Source organism: Neophocaena asiaeorientalis, unplaced genomic scaffold, assembly GCF_003031525.2.
Source record: "Neophocaena asiaeorientalis asiaeorientalis breed wild unplaced genomic scaffold, Neophocaena_asiaeorientalis_V1.1 scaffold1238, whole genome shotgun sequence".
In the NCBI taxonomy this organism is placed as follows: Eukaryota; Metazoa; Chordata; class Mammalia; order Artiodactyla; family Phocoenidae; genus Neophocaena; species Neophocaena asiaeorientalis.
The window spans coordinates 28,990-50,810 of record NW_020174073.1 but is presented as its reverse complement, the minus strand read 5'-3'; the positions used below and the strand labels follow the sequence as shown (position 1 = coordinate 50,810).

Here is a 21,821-nt window from a genome sequence, read left to right as displayed (position 1 = left end):
ATAGAGTCCCTTGTGCCAAATGCTGAGTGAGAGCCAGCCAGTCTCCCACCAGTGGACACTAGTGGGTATTTATGCTGTGGAGGGCTTAAGAAGTAGCAGCAGAGGGTCATGACATGTAGGAGAGAGACAGTACCCATGTGGCATGTATTGAAAAAACAAAATTACGCTCACATATTCACTTTCCTATATATAAAGTGCTGCATTAAATAAAAAAGAACAACAGCAAAAATTGTCAAAATCAATTTTTGAGAACTCAGGAAACCAAAAGCTTGCAACAATTGGGGAGTGTTTATCAAGACAAATAACTGAATCTTGGTAAGAACAATGAGGTTTTTTGCATTTTAACTTGTTCTAGTCCCCTTCTTTCTCCCTGCCCTATGGTAGTCTAGAAAACCACTGCGATCGCAGTGAAATCCAGTGGCTTAGCAGCCTGTGGAGGGAGCAAAATAGCATTGAACCCCTTCCAAATCCCATTTCCCAGATAACTTATTATTTGAGCTGTCTGGCAGTTCCTTGGAAACTTATTATTTGACCTGTCTGGCAGTTCCTTGGAAAATCCCACTCGCAAGACTTGTCTTTATTTGACCTGATTCAGAGCTCACCAGTTACGTTTGTTAAAACAATCAGTGGCAATTTTTAAAAGTTTTAATTGCTTAACTTCTCCAACAGCCATTACTAGCATTGTGTGAAGGTCGCTGTGAGGTAGGAATCATGGAAATAAGACTGCCCTCTGAGAACTGAACTCTGCATCAATGGAGTAAAGCATGGATATGTGAAATCATTCATAGCTCGGAGGTCAATCAGGGCTCTCCTGATCCTCAAAGATATGAGGGAACTGGGACTTTCCTGGTGGCGCAGTGGTTAAGAATCCGCCTGCCAATGCAGGGGACATGGGTTTGAGCCGTAGTCCGGAAGACCCCACATGCTGCGAAGTAACTAAGCCCGTGCGCCATAACTACTAAGCCCGCGGGCCACAACTACTGAAGCCCGTGTGCCTAGAGCCCGTGCTCCGCAACAAGAGAAGCCACCACAATAGAAGCCCACATACCGCAACGAAGAGTAGCCCCTGCTCGCCATAGCTAGAGAAAGCCCATGTGCAGCAACGAAGACCCAACGCAGCCAAAAATAAAAAATAAACATATTTATAAGAAAAAAAAAAGATATGAGGGAACTTGGCCCAACTTTTGTTACCTGAGATAGTAAAAAGCCTTTCCCAAACTTTCCATGGATTGTCCTATTTTTCCTGCTGCTTTTGTGGTGGTTCTCTTGGTTCTCCTCCTGTATCAGAGTTCATGAAAAGTTCTTGAATAAAATATCTCATGAATGTAGTTACTCTACAGAAGATTAAGGTGTCATGAGGGATCACATTGTTCACTACACAGCTTTTTGGCATCTTGTTTTCCTGCCACTGCTGCCAAAGCTTGCTCGCCACTGTATACTTTGTAAGGAGCAGCTCCTGCCAGTATGGGCTATTTGGTCTACCCAGCCCCTTTAGTATTTTGGAAAATTAAATTGTCTCCATTTTATTTCACATCTTAAAGAATTAGAATGACTCTTGGGTCAGAGAAAGAAAAGCATATTTTTTTTCATAAATTTATTAATTTATTTTTGGCTGTGTTGGGTCTTTGTTGCTGCGTGTGGGCTTTGTCTAGTTGTGGTGAGCTGGGGCCACTCTTCGTTGCGGTGCGTGGGCTTCTCATTGCAGTGGCTTTTCTTGTTGCAGAGCACAGGCTCTAGGTGCAGGGGCTTCAGTAGTTGTGGCACACGGCCTCAGTAGTTGTGGCTCATGGGCTGTAGAGCGAAGGCTCAGTAGTGGTGGCACACAGGCTCAGCTGCTCTGCGGCATGTGGGATCTTCCCAGACCAGGGCTCGAACCCGTGTCCCCTGCATTGGCAGGCCGGTTCTTAACCACTGCGCCACCAGGGACGTCCAAGAAAAGCATATTAATATGCCTAACAATATGCTAATCCAAAGGCAGGTGGCTTAATTTAATGGCCTTTGTTTATGTAGCTTCTAATTGTAAGTAACACAAACCAAGTTGAGCCAGTTTAGGTGAAGCAAAGGAAAATTGTTACAAGGCTATAAGGATGTATTGGTCAGGACTCTTTGGTTACAAGTGACTGATCTAATTCACTGTAGTCAAAAGGGGAATATTTTGGCTCACATACCTGTGAATTTAGGTATAACTCGATCCAGGACACTATTCTACTTCTCAGCTTTGCTTGTCTTTATTCTGCATGTGGAGACTTGGTATATGGTAGGCAAGATGGTACCTGTGGTTCTAAACTCACATTTTAGGTTAACAACCAAATTCTCACTCCCATCAACTTTAATTCAAACTCCAAGAAGACTCTAATTGTCCTAGCAGCTTTTCTCTTAGTATCTTTCTGGAGCCACATGATTTCTTGCCTCTGCTTTTCTATTTCTGTTTCATTCTTCTAATAAAAGCAGTAATAATAATAATAATTAATATTTATTGAGAACATATTGTGTGCCAGGCACTCTTCTAAATTCTTTACATATATTACTTCATCTAATTCTTACACCAGCTATATAAAATGAAGTAGGTACTATTAGTATTTCCATATTGCAATTAAGGGGTTAGATTTAGAGGGTTAAATAATTTTGTCTAGATTCACATAGTTCATAGGTGGTGTGTTCAGAAAAGGTCCAGGTTGTCTGTCTCCAGAGTCCACACTCTTACCCACTGTGCTTTATTGCCTTTGTTAGACCTGTGACCACCCACCATTATTCAAATGTATTTCCTATTTTGGTAAATTCTTACAAGTTCTACCTCCTTAAAGCAGAAGGCATTTTTTTCTGCCTCCCTTGCAGCTAGGGTGCAGGCATAAGGCCAAGACTCAGCTGGTCAATTGTATGTGTGCTAGATTTACATCCTGAAGAGAGCGTATGAGGAAAGAAACAGCATGTTGAATACATTTTCTGGGGAGAGTGGCAGCAAAAGTGTACCAATTCCAGACCACTAGTGAAGGTTCACATATATAGTGTCCAGTGGAGCAAGTTATAAGTGGGGCAAGTTGAGGTGCCTACACAATGCCAGTTGCTGTGAATCTTCACTGGAACCTCACGATGTGGTCTGTGTGATATTTGTATGTATATCTTCTAAGGGTAACTCTCTGGCTCTTTGAGAGATTCAGTAGGCTATCTAATATCCCTTAATGAATTCCTTTTCTGCTTAAACTAGCTAGAGTGAGTTTGGGTGTTTATAAGTAAGAACTTCAGTTGATTAAAAGGGTAGGAACATTTTTTAGAGAAGAGCTGTTATGAGCTCCATTGTGTCATTTAGGATGCTTGTGAATTCATTTCACTGAATACCCAGCTCAATCATGTTTAAAAATAAGGAAATTTATTTGCTCATATAACAGGAACTCCAGCCTTTGGGTCTGATTAATCTAGCAGCATAATGAAATCCTCATTGCCCCAGGGTCTTCCTTTGTTTCTTCTTTGTGTTTCACAGTTCACAGCTTCATCCTAAGGCTGCTTCCTCTTGTGGTCATAGGATGGCTGCTTGTCTGGCCTTCATGCTTCCTCGTTCGTATCTAGCCTGAGAGTCACTCTCAGATGTCTCTCCCAGAAGTACAAGCAAGAACTTTTCTAAAAGTCTCATAACTCTTGTCCTATTTATTTTCTTACTACAGGAATAATTATTGTCAAGGGAGATGCAAGTATTCTTAAATTAATGAGGCCCACCCTGAGACTGAGACTGTAGTCAGTTCTCCAAATTACATTGCTGCTACTCAGTTAGGAAGGGGTTATATAGAGTAGACAAGTGCAATGTCTACAACCCCAAAAGATGAACATTCCCCAAAGTTATCTACTTATAAACTGCTGCTTGATTAACTTTGAAAATGCTTTTATAACAACCTGTTGGGGTAGGTATTATTGATCTCAACTTTAAAGATGTTGATACTGAGACTCCAAGAAGTTAAATGACTTGCCCAAGTTACACAGTAAGGAATTGACTAAGTAAGGACTCAAATCTATGTCTTCTGATTTCAAGGTCTTGTATACTTTCCACTTATTCCCAGCTGTTCTTAAGATAACAAGAATAAAATTAATCTTTGAAACAACTTCCAGATATCATGCCAATATAGAAATGTGTGAGAAAAAATATCAAACTCTTCTCGAAAGTTTTTAATACTCATTTTAAAAAATTTATTAGAAGTAAAGAACTGTGAAGAAGATCAAGTCCTCTATCCACCTCTTCTGCCTAGCAAAGTAGATCTCCGGCAGGTCACCATAATTCCACACAATGAGTGGGAAAGGATTCGAGATAGCCTTGACAGTTTGACAAGAGAAGCAGCACACCTTCGTGCAGAAAGAAAGGCAAAGAAAGAAATGCATTTCCGATCCCAAGAAGTGGTAAAACATTGGACTAATACATATGCAGTAAGTATTAACCACCCAGGAGTACGTGTGCACTGAAGACTTACTCTTGTTTCTTAGTGCTCTTTTATAAATATTTTTAACATAGAAAATATGATTAAAATGCATTGAAACACATTTTCAACAGCCTTATTTAGGTATAAGTGACATACAATAACCTGGACATATTTAAAGTGTACAATTTAAGATTTGACATATTTATATAGCCCTGAAACCATTATTATAATTAAGATAATGAATATATTCATCACCATAAAAAAGTTTCCTCATACCCCATTTTATTCCCTCTCACTCCTCCCCATGCCCCCTCCGGTGTCTCCAGACAACCACTGATCTGCTGTCTATTATAAATTTCACTCAGCACAACTATTTTGAAATTCTTTCATGTTTTTGTATCAATTATTCATTCATTTTTATTGCTGACCGGTATTCCATTATATGGGTATATCACAATTTGTTTATCTGCTCAGTTGTTGAGTTTGACATCAAGCAAATATTGACGTTTGAGCTGTTTCCAATTTTGGGCTATTATAAATAAAGCTGCTTATGAACATTTGTGTATAAGTCTATGTATGGACATATGCTTTCATTTCTTTTGGGTAAATATCTTGGTGTAGAATCATATGATAGCTGTACATTTAATTTTGTAACATTTAACTTCCAAGCTCTTTCCCAAAGTAGTCGTAATTTTACATTCCCTCCAGCGGTGTATGATAGTTCTAATTCATATTAGAACACATAGTTCTAATATGTATTTCCTCCACATATTTGCCAGATTGCTATGTTCAGTCTTTTTAACTATAGACTTTCTAATAGGTGTGAAGTAGTATCTCATTATAATTTTAATTTCTCTAATTACAGTGATGTTGAACATCTTTTCATGAACTCATTTTCTATCTGTATATCTTCTTTGGTGAAATGTCTGTTCAGATCTTTTGCTGGGTTTGTCTTCTTATTGAGTTTAGAGAGTTTTAAAATATATTCTGAATACAAGTCCTTTATTAGATATTTGATTTGAAAATATTTTCTTCCAGTTCATGGCTTGGCTTTATATTCCATTACAGTGTCTTTCTAAGAGCAGAGTTTTTAATTTTAATGAAGTCCAGTTTATCGATTTTTCTTGTATGGATCATCCTTTTAGTGACTTACCTAAGAAATTTTTGCCTAACTCAAGATCATATATATATATATATCGTCTATATTTAGAAGTGAGGTATGGATTGATGTTTATTTTTTTGCATATGAATATCCAATTGTTTCAGCACAGTTTGTTGAAAAGACTGTTCTTTCCCCCACTGAATTGCCTTTGCACATTTGTTGAAAATCTGGTTGTCCATATATGTGCAGGGGGAATTTCTGGACTCTGCTGTTCCATTGATCTATTCATCTATCTTTATTTCAATAACACACTGATCTGAGAATTGTAGCTTTAATAATAAGTCTTGAAATCAGATAGTATTAGTCCTCCAACTTTGTTCTTTTTCAAAGTTGTTCTGGCTATTCTGGGTCCTTTGCGCTTCTACATGAATTTTGGAATCAGCTTGTCAATTTCTACGAAAAAGCCAGCTGGGATTTTGTTTGGGATTGTGTTGAATTTCTAGATCAGTTTGGAGAGAATTTACATTTTGACAGTATTGAATCTTCTGACCCATGAACACAGTGTTTTTCTTCCATTTGTATAGGTCTTATTTAATTTGTCAGCAATATTTTATAGTTTTTAGGGTATAGGTCTTATTCATATTTATCCCTAAGTAATTACTATTTTTATGTATTATAAATGATTTTTTAACATTTCAATTTGTTATTCATTGTTAGCTATACAAATACAGTTAACTTTTTCTACGTTGATCTTGTATCTTGCAACACTGTTAACCTCACTTATTAGTTCTAGTAACTTTTTTATAGATTCCATCAGATTTTCTACATAGACAATCATGATGTCAGAAAGTAAAGACAGGGACTTCTCTGGCTGTTCAGTGGTTGAGACTCTGTGCTTCCACTGCAGGGGGCACAGGTTCCATCCCTGGTCAGGGAACTAAGATCTCTCATGCCGCAGAGCACAGCCAAAAAAAAAGTTAAAGACAGTTTTACAAATTTTACATCCTTCTTTCCAATCTGGGTGCCTTTTAGTTCTTTCTTTTACTTTTTGACTTATTGTACAGGAATGGACGTTAGATTTTTAAAGTGCTTTTCTTTTGCTTATATCTATTGAGGTAATCATGAAGTTTTAATTTTTCATTTTGTTATATGGTGTATTTCATTCATTATTTTCAAATATTGAACCAAGCTTGCATTCCTGGGATAAACGTCTGCTGGTCATGACGTATTATCTTTTTGATGGATTCAGTTTGTTAAAATGTTAATTTTTACATCCATGTTCATGCAGGATATTGGTCTGTAGTTTTCTTGAAATGTCTTTGTCTGGTTTGGGTATCAGGGTAATGCTGGTTATTGTTATGATGGAGGATTGCACAAAAACACAGGATTTGAAACTGAGGAACCAAGGAGCTTCTTGAGGAATCAAGGCAGCTTCTTTTCAGCTGCCTTTGATTTGTCTCTCTTCCTATCTTTTTCTAGAACTACATATGTCTTTGCTGTGCCCTTCTTTGTGCTTCTGTAAGATTCTCTACCTAAGAGGTACAATAACCTGCAGTTTAGTTCCATGTACATGAGTGGGAAACTACTTCAAAGTGGGGAGGTGTCCTCTAACTCCTTTTACTGTCTCACCTGGAGGAAAATGCTGAGAAAAGGTGTTCTCATCTCCCACTACACTTTCCTATATCATTTGAGGAACTATAAGACAGGATTTTCTCCTATTTTCTAGTAGAATTTTTAAAATTATGTGGAAGCATAATATCTGTTCAGAGAGTTCTCACCTTTTATTTTTTTCAACATTGCATATTTCCTTACTTTGTTGCAATGTACATTATTTGTCTTTGGGAGGGGACACAGAAAGCTTGTGTTACCTTGCTTTAGGAACAGTGTTCATAATTTATTAATTCTTTTTTTTCTAGAAGAGGGAAGAGTTATATCATGACTGATATATAAGTAATATATACAATATAATATATGACATTCTGAAAAAGGCAAAACCTATAGGGAAAGAAAACAGATCAGTGGTTGCCAGGGCGTGCAGGTAGTTGACTCTAACAGGGCATGAGGGAGTTTTTTGGGAGGATGGAACTGTTCTATAAGTGACTTTATGCATTTGTAAAACTGTACACTGAAAGCATATGTAATTTATACTCTAAAAAACTTGATTTTAGAAAAGCCCGTGGTCTATAAATAGATGGGGAGTGGAATATACCCCCTGTTTTTTTTTTCTTCCAGAACTACCACAGTATACCTAATACTTTACACCTCCATGGGTGTTAAAGAAGGAAAGGAAATGTAGTAAACGTAGTGGAAATATAATAATAAAAACTGTACTATAGGCACAGAGATTGACAAAATGATACATCATCAGAGAGAGCCTAGAAGCAATCCTGTGTTATATATGGGAATTTGACATATGCTAGAAATGTCACTGCAAATCAGAAGGGAAAAGATGGAAATTCAATAACAGATACTGAGATAATCGGCATATGGACAAGATGAAATTTTATCCCTATGGTACAGAATATACAAAAATGAATTTCAGCTGGATTTTAGACCTAAATGTGAAAAGTGAAACAGTAAAACTTTTAAAATAAATCATAGGATATCTTCAAGAATTCAGGGTAAGTAAGATTTTCTTAAGACGTAGGAAGTGTGACCCATAAAGGAGAAAAAGACTTCTTCTGACATGGGACATTGGCTACCTCCTCAGGCGTGTAGAAGAACATGTAAAATATGCCATTGTTGATTTTTTAAAGGAACTCCTCCTGCATTGGAAGCATGGAGTCTTAACCACTGGACCGCCAGGGAATTCCCCATATACTTTTTTAATATTATGAATTTTGAACCATGTAAATGTGTTAACTACCTAAAAAATTCAATTAAGGATTAGCTCATAAGTGTAACTTCATATTTGTTAGTGATATATGCAAATACAATAAAGACTCGTAAGGAAAGCTCAAATTATATTATATGTTTAATTTTGTAAAGTTAAGTTAAAAAAAAAACAGACTACTGCTTTTGTCATTTTGTAGGGGATGAAAGAACAGAAACTTGAAGCCAAAAAGAAACGTGATAAAGAAATAGAGGCAGAAAGACAAATTCTTGATATGGAAGAAGCAATACACCAACAAGGAGAAAGGAAAAAGGCCATTGAATATGCAAAGCAATATCAATTTTACCAGACAGAAAGAGTGAAAAACTTTCATGTACTACTTGGGTTTTCTTATATTTATATATATATATATATATTTAACATATCTATACATAATTAGACTTTATTTTCTTAAAATATTGCAATTTTTTTTTGTAGTCAGGACTTCTTCTTAGTAGAGTTTTGAAAGAACGTGATGCACAGATTGAATTCCAAAAGAGTAAAATAAAATCAGATAAAAAATGGGAGGAACAAGTGAAACTCAACACTGAAAAAGCTTTTAAAGAAGAACAAGAAAAAGCAGAAAAACAACGCAGAGATAGAGTGGCTCTTGGCAAAGATCATTTAAAACAGTATGTATACATAAATTACCTTTTTTGTACTTTCCTCTTTTTCTCATAATGGATATAGCTTTTTTTTTTCCTGATTATAAAAGTAATATATGCTAATATACCTAGTAAGTAGAAAAAATAAAAAGAAAGAGGTTAAAATCACTATTACCACCTTACCCAGAGATAATATATTGGTTACCATTGTTAAAATAATGTTGCATAACAAACAACCACACAATCTAGTGGCATTCAGCAGTAAACATTTATTTCTCATGTATCTGTGGGCTGTTTGGGCCTGGCTGGGTAGCTTGTCTTCAAACTGTAGGACTGGCTGTGTTTCCTTGTTACTGTGAGAAAGGCTCTGATCCTGCTCCATGGGGACCTCATTCTGAGGTCCAGAATGAAGGGACAGCAAGCACCTGGGGAAAACTTTTCTCATGATATTGACAGATGCAAGAGATTGAGCCCAAGCTTGCAAGCACATGGCGAAACTCAAAGTCAAAGGGCAAGGAAATACAGTTGGCCCACCGTGAGTCTAAAGCAAGTCACGTAACCATGCTGACATCAGTGGGACAGAGGAGTGGACTCCCATGGAAGTGGGAGTGAGAGAGTCATTTTGAACAATAACCTAATCCAACACAATAATTTGTTATTGTTTTGGTATGTAGCCATACAGACTTCTTTTTGGTGTTAGTGGTGGAGAGGGTCACATTCATTGAGGTATAATTTACATTTAAGAAAATTCACCTTTTAAAAAGCATATGGCTACAGCTGATTCACTTTGTTGCAACAGAAACTAACACAATATTGTAAAGCAATTATACTCCAATAAAGATATTAAAAAATAAAAATAAAAAGCATATTGCTGTATAACTACCCCCAAATCAAGATACAGAACACTTGATCACCCCAGAAAGTTCTCTTGTACCCCTTTGCATGAAATTCTATCCCCTGCCCTCAGCCTGTGGCAGTCATTGATCCACTGATACAGACTTTTTTTTCTGAGCATGTGTACTCACATTTTATAAAATAAAATTGGATCCACAGTATTATTTTTTCAAATATTTTTTTCACTTACCAGTATGTAATGAATTCTTGCCATGTTGGTAAATAGAAATCAAACCTGATCTTTTTTTTAAAGTAGCTAGTATATAGATGAGGGGGTGTATTTGTGTGTTATTTTACTTTTCTGAGTAACTGACACATGCAAATAGGAAAAGGCACAGAGGGGATTTACTGAAAAGTCTCTTCCTTGTCCATCAGCTACCATGTTTCTCCACTGTGAGACCAGTTTCTTCATACTGTAGTTTAAATGTATATACATTATATAAATGTATCCAAAAATTAAATTATACTCTGGTGGACAGTTTTACCATTTTTAAAGAAAAAAATATTTTCATAATTAAACATTACATCATCAATTCATGATCATTATAGAATTAAAAATATAATTAAGCAAAATAAAATATAAATGAAAAATCACCGGAAACACTGCGATCCAGATTAGGCACTGTTAACATTTGAGTGTACGTTCATCTCCTCTTCAAAATTTTAAAAAAATGTTACAAATAATAAACGAATATATGCTTATTGTTTAAAATTCAAGCAATACAGCAAAATTTGGAGTAAAATTTAGAAGCTCTTATTTCCACTCTATTCAATGTTTGTCTCTTTAAGTCCCATTTAACTCTTCAAAAATAGCTATTATTAAAAGTTTTTCTGTTTTTTTTGGCCATGTTGGGTCTTTGTAGCACACGGGCTTTCTCTAGTTGTGGCACGTGGGGGCTACTCTTCGCTGCGGTGCACGGGCTTCTCATTGCAATGGCTTCTCTTGTTGCAGAGCACGGGCCCTAGGCGCGCGGACTTCAGTAGTTGTGGCTTGCGGGCTCTAGAGCGCAGGCTCAGTAGTTGTGGCGCACGGGCTTAGTTGGTCCGCGGCATGTGGGATCTTCCCGGACTAGGTCTCGAACCCATGTCCCCTGCATTGGCAGGCGGATTCTTAACCACTGCACCACCAGGGAAGTCCCTAAAAGTTTTATAGCTATCACTTCAGGATGTTTTATTGCAGTTACTGATACTTCTTTTATTCAGGACATATTTAAGTGTGTATATATTTTTTAACATGGATGTTATATATTGTTCTGTGACTTTATTTTTTCATTCAACAGTATACCTTGAACATTTTTTAATGCCAGAAAATATGGATCTGTCACATCTTTTAAAATAATCATATTGTATACTAAACATGTACCATGATTTATTTAACTACATTATTACTGAGGGAAATTTGGATTCCACTCCCCCGCCCCATTTCTAACAATGCTGCAGTGAACATCCTTGAGCATATGTCTTTTGTGCAAAGATGTATTTATGTAGGATAGATTTCTTGAAATGGACTTGGATTTACATTTGGAGAGATACTGCCAAATTGCCCTTTGAGAAGGTTTTAAGTATGCGTTCATTAATGATGTCTGATACACTTTTCTTTATATTATAACCAATTCTGGATAGTATTTTTTTTGTGATTTAATGTGCAAAAACTGGTATCTTTTAATTTACATTTCTCTTAGTTTCTAGTAAGGCAGTGCATTTTCTCATGTGTAAATGTTCATTTGTTTTGGGTTTTGTTATCATGAATTGGTTACTCCTTTGTTCTTCTGTGTAAGTTGTTTCATACTGAAATGTATGTTTATCATTGATTAATTAAAACGTGATTAATAAGTGTTTTTTACATATGACATATCGCATATTTGTGTCACCTTTTCTGAATGGTTTTCAGTATTTAGAAAATATTTATTTTTATGTGCTCAAATCTGTCTTTTTTCATTACTATGAAAAAAAGGTTTTGGTTTTTGTATATATATTTATTTGTCAAAATAACAAATGTCTAAGTGAGATAGACATGAATTCTCAGGATACATGTGTTGCCAAATTATGTATTCTTCATTTCTTTTAACCCTTAGTAAAAAGAGAAGGGAAATGTTGGATTTATTGTAAGTTTTTTCTTTGGTGGTGTAGTGACCCAAGGGTTAGTGCAAGTTAGGGATAGAGCTGTTGGCAGAGGGAGGCAAATATTTGACCAGTGATTCACCCTTGAGAAATCTCTCTTCTTATATTGGCTGTTGCAGCTCAGGTGTAATTACAGGTAGCAGCCTGATAGTCAGCAAGCTACCTGACCAGTGCTAAAACCTACAGGACATCCTCCCACTTATAGCCTTTGTATGTGGGCTGTGTTTGGGCCCCAGGATCCCCTTTCATGTGATCTTTGGCAATAGGGTGGAGGTTCAGGCAGGTTTAGGATTTGTTTTAGTTCTTTCTTTGGATTATCTTCAGTATAGTCTAGGAGATTTTCCATTAGGCTCTGAGGTCAGCATAAATTCCTTTACTTACTCTTCACAGTGGGCTCTGTCTTTGCGAATGGTGGCCAAGTGTTACTTATTCTCATTGCATTCTCAACTGCCCTATTTTTCCCTAAAATTTCTTGAAAATTCAGGTACGTGGGTAAGACCTTGCTTTAGTTTCTAGTAGTGGTATAGAATTTTCCCCATTCCATTGGTTGCACTGTGGGGAATTAGGAGGGGAATGATATGTGACATGTGAGCTTGGTTTGCCAGTTTGGTTCCAGAAGTCCTACATCTTAAATTTATTAAGAAACATTCATAGAAAGTAGAGTAGTGGTTGTTAGCAGCTGGAAGAGGGCACAATGGTGAGTAATACAGGGTCTCTTTTTTGGGATGATGAAAAGATTCTCAAATTTAGATAGTGGTGATGGTTGAAAATATCTATAAATGTTCCAAAAACAACTGAATTGTACACTTTAAGGGGTGCATTTTATGGTGTGAAAATTATATCTCAATAAAGCTGCCATTAAAATCTAAAAAAAAAACAGGAAAAAGAAACATTCCGGAACTTCCCTGATGGTCCAACGGTTAAGACTCTGAGCTTCCACTGTAGGGGGCACGGGTTTGACCCCTGGTCGGGGAACTAAGATCCTGAATGCCACGTGCTGTGGCCAAAAAGTAAAAAGACAAACCAAACAAACAAGAAATTCAATTACAAAATTATCACCATGTTGTATTCTGTTGAATGTTGATGCATGTGTCAGTTACATACAACTCAGAATGCATGTTACTTTAAAATATTGTTAGGAATGGTGATGAGCCAATAAAAAGCCTCTTTAAGACAAAAGTAAAATTGGAATCATAGCACTGGTATTAACCTGAGTGGAAACAGAGGACTATATGGTAGAAAATGGAGGAGAAGAAGAGGAATTTTTTCCCCTTTTCTTGAATAATAAGAGTTTATTCCAGAGCAAAATTTCAAGAGAGGTTATTTATTTATTCATTCAATCGTCATTCATTGTTACATTTATTGAACAATGTTTGCCATCCACTATTCTAGTCACTGAGAATACAAAGATGAATACAATAGTCCTTTTTCCTTAAGAAGTTTACAATCTGGGGAGGAGGGTATAGATATGGAACAAATAATTAGACTATGATAGTAAATATTTTGGGAAATATATATACAGAGTGTATGGAAGAATATAAAATGGACAACTGATTCAGTCTAGAGAAGGCTTTTCAGAAGAGATCAGCTCCTGTACTTAATTCTGAAGAATGAGTAGGAATAAGCCATGCAAAGAGTAAGGGATGTAAAAGTATTTTAAGCAGAGGAAATAACATGGGTGAAGGTCCACAGGTGAGACAGAATATGGTGGATTTGAATAACTACAAGATGGCTGTTATATAGAGGACTAAGAGGGCAATGTTAAAGATGAGATCAGAGAGACAGGCAAGGGCCAGATCATGATGTGCCTTGTAGGCCATGTGTCTTAAGGGCTCCCCAACTTTGGGATGACTCTCCTCTTTGAGCAGAGACCAAATTTTAATTCTTTTAATCCCTAAGAAATGGGAATTGCAGGTTCCAAGAGGCAAGACTCTTTTGCATGCTCTACTAATTGTATTACCAAGTGCTACCCAGGTGTCATCTGGTGGTGATTTAAAATATATCCACACGGATTTGATATTCCTCCCTTCAGAGGGTAGAGCCTAATTCCTTTCCCTCTTGAGTGTGGGCCATACATAGTAACTCATTTCCAAAGAATAAAATGAGGTAGAAGTAACGGTGTGTGACATCCTGAGATTAGGATATAAAAGGCATTGTGGTTTCTCCTTGGCATCTCTCTTGGATTGCTCATCCTGGGGAAGCTAAGTGCCATGTTATAAGATATTCAAGAAGCTCTGTGGAGAGGTCCATGTGTCAAGGAGCTGAGGCCTCCTGCCAATGGATATGTGAAAATTGGTTCTCCAGACTCTGTCAAGCCTTCAGATGATTACAGCTCCAACATCGTGACTGTACTCTCTTGAGGACAACCCAGCTAGGCCACTCTCAGCTTCCTGAATCTCAGAAATGGTATGAGATAATAAATGTTTATTGTTTTAAGCCACTAAATTTAGGGGTAATTAGTTATTCAGCGATAGATGACTAAAACACCCTGTACAGCTGCAGGCCCTGTACCTGAAAGTGAGATTTTTCACACGCTTCTTAAACAGTCTCTAGGCTGCAGGCCTGGAGATTGGTGATCTTTGAGCAGTATAAGAGTCTGCCTGTGACTCACAGTGGGCATGATGAGGATAGGGCAAATAAGGGACTCTAGTGACACCAAAATCCCCCCAAAGAGGGATTTTGACCAATAGCCTTAAACATCATTATTGAAAAGACACTTAAGAGTATAGACAAGGAATAATTCTATTTCCTTCTATTGATAGGTAAGCCTTTCTCTAGGAAGAGGCCCATAGACCTTGCTTAAGAACAACTCAGTTACTGTTAATCTCATCAGCTTCCCAAGAAAAGGAAAAATCATCATAGGACAGCTTGCATCACTTTCTCCTGGATAAGGGAAGAGGGCTTAAGTGATCTTATTTATTCCTACTGATTAAAAGCCATCCTAAATCTTGTAACTTCCAAATTTGTCACTCTAGTCCAGACTCTCCCTTAAGTCCCAGTTTCACATATCTCACCACCTTTAAGACATCTCCATTTGGACATCTCTTACGTACCTCAGATTTAAAATGTCTAACACAGAATTATTGATTCTCCACACCCACAGTGGACTTCTTAGTGGCATCCTTACCAGTCAGTTGTTCAAACCAGAAACCTAGGAATCCATCTTTATTTTCCTTTATTTCCCAAGTCAAATTTATCAGCAATTCATGTTGATTTTTTTCTCCAAAACAAATCTTGAATTTATTGCTGTCATCTTAGTCCAAGCCACCCTCATATCCCATGGATTATTGCCTCAACCTCTTAACTGGCCTCCTATTCTCTCTTCCTAATCCCTTCTCCTTTCATCATCCAGAGAGATTTTATTAAAATGAAAATTGATTTTATTATTCTCCTACCTAAAACATTTCAGTGACTTTCCATTCATTTAAGATAAAATGGAAACTCGACTATCTCTGGCAAGGCCTTGTGTCAAAGGGCCTCATCTACTTCCCAAACTCCTTTCCCACCACTCTTTCTCCTTGGTCATTATACCTCCATTACCCTGATCTTCCAGGCCTCAGGCTCCTGTCAGATCATTGCTTGCCACATGGCCTTTTCACATGCCTTTTCTTCTGTCGGGAATTTTACCTTCCCGTTCTTCATCTGTGGGCTTCTCATCAGTTCAAAGAGGTCTCCTTTGTCTTAGGGAACAGCTCTGTCCAAACAGCTTTCTCTGTTATGTAAAATAAATAACTCAATTGTTATTCTTTTTCTTGTCCTGTTATTTTCTTTTATATATATATATTTTTAAAATTTATTTATTTTCTTTATATTTTTGGCTGCATCAGGTCTTAGTTGTGGCTCACGGGATGTTTTGTTGTGGCGCATGGGCTCTTCGTTGCAGCACGGGGGTTTCTCCCTAGTTGAGGCGTGCAGGTTTTCTCTCTAACTGTGGTGCACGGGTTCCAGAGCAGGTGGGCTTTGTAGTTTGCGCCATGCGGGCTCTCTTGTTGAGGCGCGTGAGCTCAGTAGTTGTGGCGCGTGGGCTTAGTTGCCCCGTGGCATGTGGAACCTTAGTTCACCTACCAGGGATCGAACCCGCATCCCCTGTATTGAAAGGCGGATGATTCTTTACCACTGGACCACCAGGGAAGTCCCTTGTTCTGTTATTTTCTTTACAAGACTTACCTGGATTTGTAATTACATTATTTTTCTATTTACTTGCTTTTGTTTGCTTGTTTTTGCCTGTCTTCCCACTGGAATGTAAGCTTCTTGAGGTCAGGAACCATGTTTGTCTGTTTCATGATTGTAGTAGAAATTCAATAAATAGTTGTTAAATAAATGAATGAGAGGTCTCAAGATTACAGAAGAGTTAAGTGTGATTCTTAAGTCTCTAGAATAGGCAACAGAAAAGAAGTTGGTACTGTTCACCAAGATAAGGACAAGAGACCAAAAGGATCAGTTTAGAAGAGGAGGAGGATGAATTTGCTTTTAGACATAGTGAATGTACCTATATAATAAAATAGTCAGGTGGTGATGCCTCTTGGGTTGTCTCTTCAAGAATCAAGCATGTCTATTGTAATAGAGACCTCATTTTTTTAAAAAATAAAATTATTTATTTATATTTTTGGCTGCGTTGTGTCTTCGTTGCTGCTCATGGGCTTTCTCTAGTTGCGGTGAGCGGGGGCTACTCTTTGTTGCGGTGCGCGGGCTTCTCATTGCAGTGGCTTCTCTTGCTGCGGAGCACGGCTCAGTAGTTGTGGCACATGGGCTTAGTTGCTCCGCGGCATGTGGGATCTTCCCAGACCAGGGCTCGAACTCCTGTCCCCTGCGTTGGCAGGCAGGTTCGCAACCACTTTGCCAACAGGGAAGCCCCAGAGACCTCATCTTTTTGAGGGGGTGCTCTCACTGTTGTGGCCTCTCCTGTTGCGGAGCACAGGCTCTGGGCGCGCAGGCTCAGCGGCCATGGCTCACGGGCCCAGCCACTCCGCTGCATGTGGGATCTTCCCGGACCAGGGCACAAACCCATGTCCCCTGCATCGGCAGGTGGACTCTCAACCACTGTGCCACCAGGGAGGCCCCAGAGACCTCATTTTTGATGTTGGGCTGCTGACTTCTTGTTAGGCCCCACCCTCCCTTCCCCTTTGGCCTTATAAGAAGGCCCCTGGGCTTGCCTCTTCCTTCGTTGACAGTAGGAAATTAAAATCTCCTGTGCACAGGAACTTTTCCCCAGTTTCACCCCTCAGTCACAATAAAGACCCAAACTCACTTCCTCTGCTTTGCCCAAGTCAATCCAGACCTACTTATGCCTACAGCTCTGTTGGGTGTCCCTTATGTGATAATACTTTCTCTCAAATTCTCTTGGTGTGTGGAGGGTCATCTGAACCACATTTTGGGTAGGGGTCGCTTCCACTTTTATAGGAATTCTATGTAACATCTATATAAAGTCAAGTCAGATCTGGGCTAGATCAACACAGATTTGGGAGCTTCAGAATGTAAATCAGGGGTAGCAAAGAGGTTTCATGACAAATTCTGCCTTGATGGTTTGGCAGAGGCTGCCAGTTCATTGGGCTGAGCAGGACCAAGATTTTTGCATTGTTTTTTGTTTTGCATTGATTATTGGTGTCTGCTATGGTCATGGGTGTTGGAAGTAAAGATATAAATGTTGGGCTTCCCTGGTGGCGCAGTGGCTGGGAGTCTGCCTGCCGATGCACGGGACGCGGGTTTGTGCCCCAGTCCGGGAGGATCCCACATGCCGCGGAGCGGCTGGGCCCGTGAGCCATGGCCGCTGAGCCTGCGCGTCCGGAGCCTGTGCTCCGCAACGGGAGAGGCCACAACAGTGAGAGGCCCGCGTACCGCCAAAAAAAAAAAAAAAAGATATAAATGTTATGTATTTCTTCCCTGAACTAGAGGATATCGGATTTCCTTCAAAATGTTGACTTTGCATTAAGCTAAACTTATGGCAGATAGTTGAGTAGTCTACCCAAACTAAGGTAAAAGTCTTTATTGACAGTCTTTGTTTAATAGTTATATAAATCCTTGTCAATATTATCTCTTCACTGACACTAGAGACATTTTTTTCTTATTCACTCTCAGAATAGGTAAATTTTTTTGGCTGAAACAATGAATTGTCCAATACGTTTATAGGTATAATGTTAGTGATTTCCAGATTTGCTAAGGAATGTTAAAATTGCAAATGTTTTATATCTTGTTTTCCCTTAAAGTAGCAATATTAAAACTTTCTCAAAATTAGATACATCTCTTTTTATAATGTCCTTTAAATCTTGATTATTGACATGAATTTGCTTCTAAGAGATTGGTATACTATTAAATAGTTCTAACAAACTAAACAAATAAATAAAAATTTGAAAACCTAGTATTTTTAGGGCAATCATAAAGTTGATTTAGCTGTGGCCAACGGTGTCTTTTTTCTTAGCTCCTCCTAAAGAGAGTGACTGTGACTCTACGTGGCTGCTTACTCACCTGTTCTGACTTGGCTTAATAATACCAAAGTGAACTTACTGGCTCACTTAACTGTAAAGTCCTCCGTGGCACAGGGAAGGGAATTTTCCCCCTCCCTGAAACCAAGAAAAAAATGTTATGATTGGGTGCATATGAAAGAAAGGTTTACTCTTCAGTCTTTTTGTCTATTTAAGTGGGTTGTTTACCCACTCTGTATCCACCTGTTCAGGAAGAAAAAGAACGGGAGACAACTGATAGAGAGCACCAGTGGAGCAGCCTGCACACGTGTTGATTGGCTGACCGGGATGCGTGGGCACACAGACAAAGATACCGGGGGGGCTTGAGCTGTTTTGCCAGTATGCTGAGGATTGACTGCCAGATGTGGTCGCGGAGAGTCTGCAATAAACTACTGATGGTGGATGCTCCTGGTTGTGATGGTGGTGGGGTGGGGGTGGTGTGGGTTGTAGAGGTAGAGCTGGAGCTAAATGCAGATCAGAGCTCTGCAGTGAGGACACTGCTCAGGGAACTCTGAACTCACACATAAGCCCTGTGAGACAACTAGCATTTAATGGCTAACCACTCAGAAGGCACCAGTAGTTAGTCAATGTTGGCTAGAGAAAGAATAACAGCCAAAGTGGCCAGCTGGGTGAGGGAGTTGTTGCCCTTCTTCCATCAAACCCCAACTCCTGAGAGGCCAGATCCATAGCTTAGATAGCATCTTCTAGTGCTGAAATTGAAAAGCAGTAGGGATTAGGGAATTTCCTGTAAAATAATGTCACCATTTCAGCATAGTGTCTGTCATTCAGTTAACTGGTTCTTTCTAAAGGAAAGAAACATTTGAATCTACTGTAGGACTTAATTTTGTTGAGGAATGAAACAAATTTTGAAGAAAGGAAGATATTGGCAATCCTGGGTTAACCAAGATTGGATTTGTTTTTGTATTTAAAAAATTTTTTTTCTACAGTTTATTTGTTTGAATCAGATTCCAACTAAGGTTCATACATTGCAATTGGTTCCTATGTCCTTTCTTTTAAAAAAACTATTTATTTATTTATTTATTTTGGCTGTGCCAGGTCTTAGTTGTGGCATGCAGGATCTTTAGTTGCGGCATGCGGACCTCTTAGTTGCGGCACGCATGTGGGCTCTAGTTCCCAGAACCCAGGCCTCCTGCACTGGGAGCACAGAATCTTACCCATTGGACCACCAGGGAAGTCCCTGGATTTGGTTTTAATCGCTGCTCTTTACCTACCTGTTCTTATCCCAAAAGAAATCCACATGTTCTCCTTTATAGCTTCAAATCATCCCAGGTAAGACTCTAATTCATTTCTTTAAAATATATTCTATTTTTCTGTGTCGCTCTCAGTTATAATTATGTTTTTTTCTTCAGAATAAAGGAACATGAAGAGGAAGAAGAGAGAAGGAGAAAAGAGGAAGAAAAGGATGCTGAGGAAATAAAGCGACAGAATTCATTATATGAAATAGAAATGAGAAAAAAAAGAGGAAAGAAAAAAGAAGAGATCAATGAAAGCAGGAGACTATTTTTTGTAAGTTGAAAATACTTCAAAAATGTATCTCTTCAAAAAATGTAGAGTCCAATGCCAAAATTTTAATATGTTTTTTATAAATAATAGTGGTATAGAAAACAAGTTTCCTATTAAGTTGGGTTTTTAAGTGTACTTTGGGGGGAGCTATATTTGCTGTTATTTCATTTGGATGTGCTCTCATTCATGAACAAGAATTAAGAGAATGAGACTTTTTAAAAATGAATTTTGTTATCCTAAAAATGAGAGTTGTAATGAGCAATGAATGGGGTGATATGTGTTTGGTATCTCCTGCACTATTAATATATGCTGAATAAATGGTAATAATTATTTTATGGTAGTTGCAATTTATTTTGTAATTTTTTATATTCATTTCTTTAAAGTTATTTTTTATTCTTAAGTAACATATACACAGATTTAAAACATCAAACATCACCCAAATGCTTAAAAGAAGAGTAGCAGTCATTGCTTCACTCCTTCTGCTTCTTGGAAAATTATATTCTAAATAATCTATGTATTTTAGGGACTTCCCTGGTGGCACAGTGGTTAAGAATCCGCCTGCCAATGCAGGGGACACGGGTTCGAGCCCTGGTCTGGGAAGATCCCACATGCCACGGAGCAACTAAGCCCGTGTGCCACAACTGCTGAGCCTGCGCTCTAGAGCCCACGAGCCACACCTACTGAGTCCGTGTGCCACAACTACTGAAGCCATGCGCCTAGAGCCCATGCTCCCAAACAAGAGAAGCCACTGCAATGAGAAGCCCACGCACCACAATGAAGAATAGCCCCCGCTCACTGCAACTAGAGAAGGCCTGCGTGCAGCAACGAAGACCCAGCGCAGCCAAAAATAAATAAATAAGTAAATAAATTTAAAAATAAATAAATAATCTATATATTAAAAAAATATATTCAGTTTTAAAGATATGTATCTTGATTTATCAATTTTAAACATTTTCTGTCTCTCTGCCCTGGTAGTTGAGGATTTAGCTCTTTTCCAATACTGTCCCCTTCCCATCCACCTCTTCCCCCCAAATCATCATGGCATAATTTTAGTTTAATCATTATTATGATTTTATAAATATTGTTCTCTGAAGAGCTAAGAAATATACTACGATCATAATTTTTTGCTTCCATAAATGTTTTTCTGTGGTTAAAATAATTCTCATTGTTTGCATTTGCTTTAAAGCTCTATACCTCAATTTTTTCCATATGTTCAGTATGTTCTGCCAAATGGTTAATGATATTAGTTTTCAAATGTTCACCTAAGTAATATTAAATTATCTATGGTTTTCTTGGAGCTCTCCCATCCAGAGTCCTCCGTCCTTCTCTTCCTTCTGGACTGTTTGCTCTCTAGGCCTGCTGCTCAGCTGTCATTCTGGAGCTTCCCTGGGCCACTTTCCTGGGTCTCAGCTCCCATTTCCTGAATCTTATGCCTTCCTCTTTCTTGATTTATTCCCTCATCTTTCTGAAATACATCTTTTTTTAAAAATATTTATTTATTTGGTTGCACCAGGTGTTAGTTGAGGCAGGTGGGCTCCTTAGTTGCACTCCGGGGCTCCTTAGCTGCAGCACGTGGGCTCCTTAGTTGTGGCAGGCAAACTGTTAGTTGTGGCATGCAAACTGTTAGTTGTGGCATGCATGTGGGATCTAGTTTCCTGACCAGGGATCAAACCTGGGCCCCCTGCATTGAGAGCACGGAGTCTTATTCCCTGCACAACCAGGGAAATCCCCTGAAATACATCTTTGAGTAGCTTCTGAAGAAAGGGTATAGAATCCGCCTGCCAATGCAGGGGACACGGGTTCGAGCCCTGGTCTGGGAAGATCCCACATGCCGTGGAGCAA

At 38.4% G+C, this 21,821-nt stretch overlaps 1 protein-coding gene across 1 annotated transcript in view; it reads left to right on the top strand.

The window, feature by feature from the left end:
- CFAP210 (cilia and flagella associated protein 210) overlaps positions 1 to 21,821 on the top strand; it is a 35,694-nt gene that overhangs the window by 789 nt on the left and 13,084 nt on the right. Inside the window, exons 2-5 of the mRNA XM_024754579.1 lie at positions 4,184 to 4,410; positions 8,538 to 8,711; positions 8,816 to 9,009; positions 19,826 to 19,982. Coding sequence (XP_024610347.1) covers positions 4,184 to 4,410; positions 8,538 to 8,711; positions 8,816 to 9,009; positions 19,826 to 19,982 — 752 coding nt within the window. The remainder of the gene's footprint in view (positions 1 to 4,183; positions 4,411 to 8,537; positions 8,712 to 8,815; positions 9,010 to 19,825; positions 19,983 to 21,821) is intronic.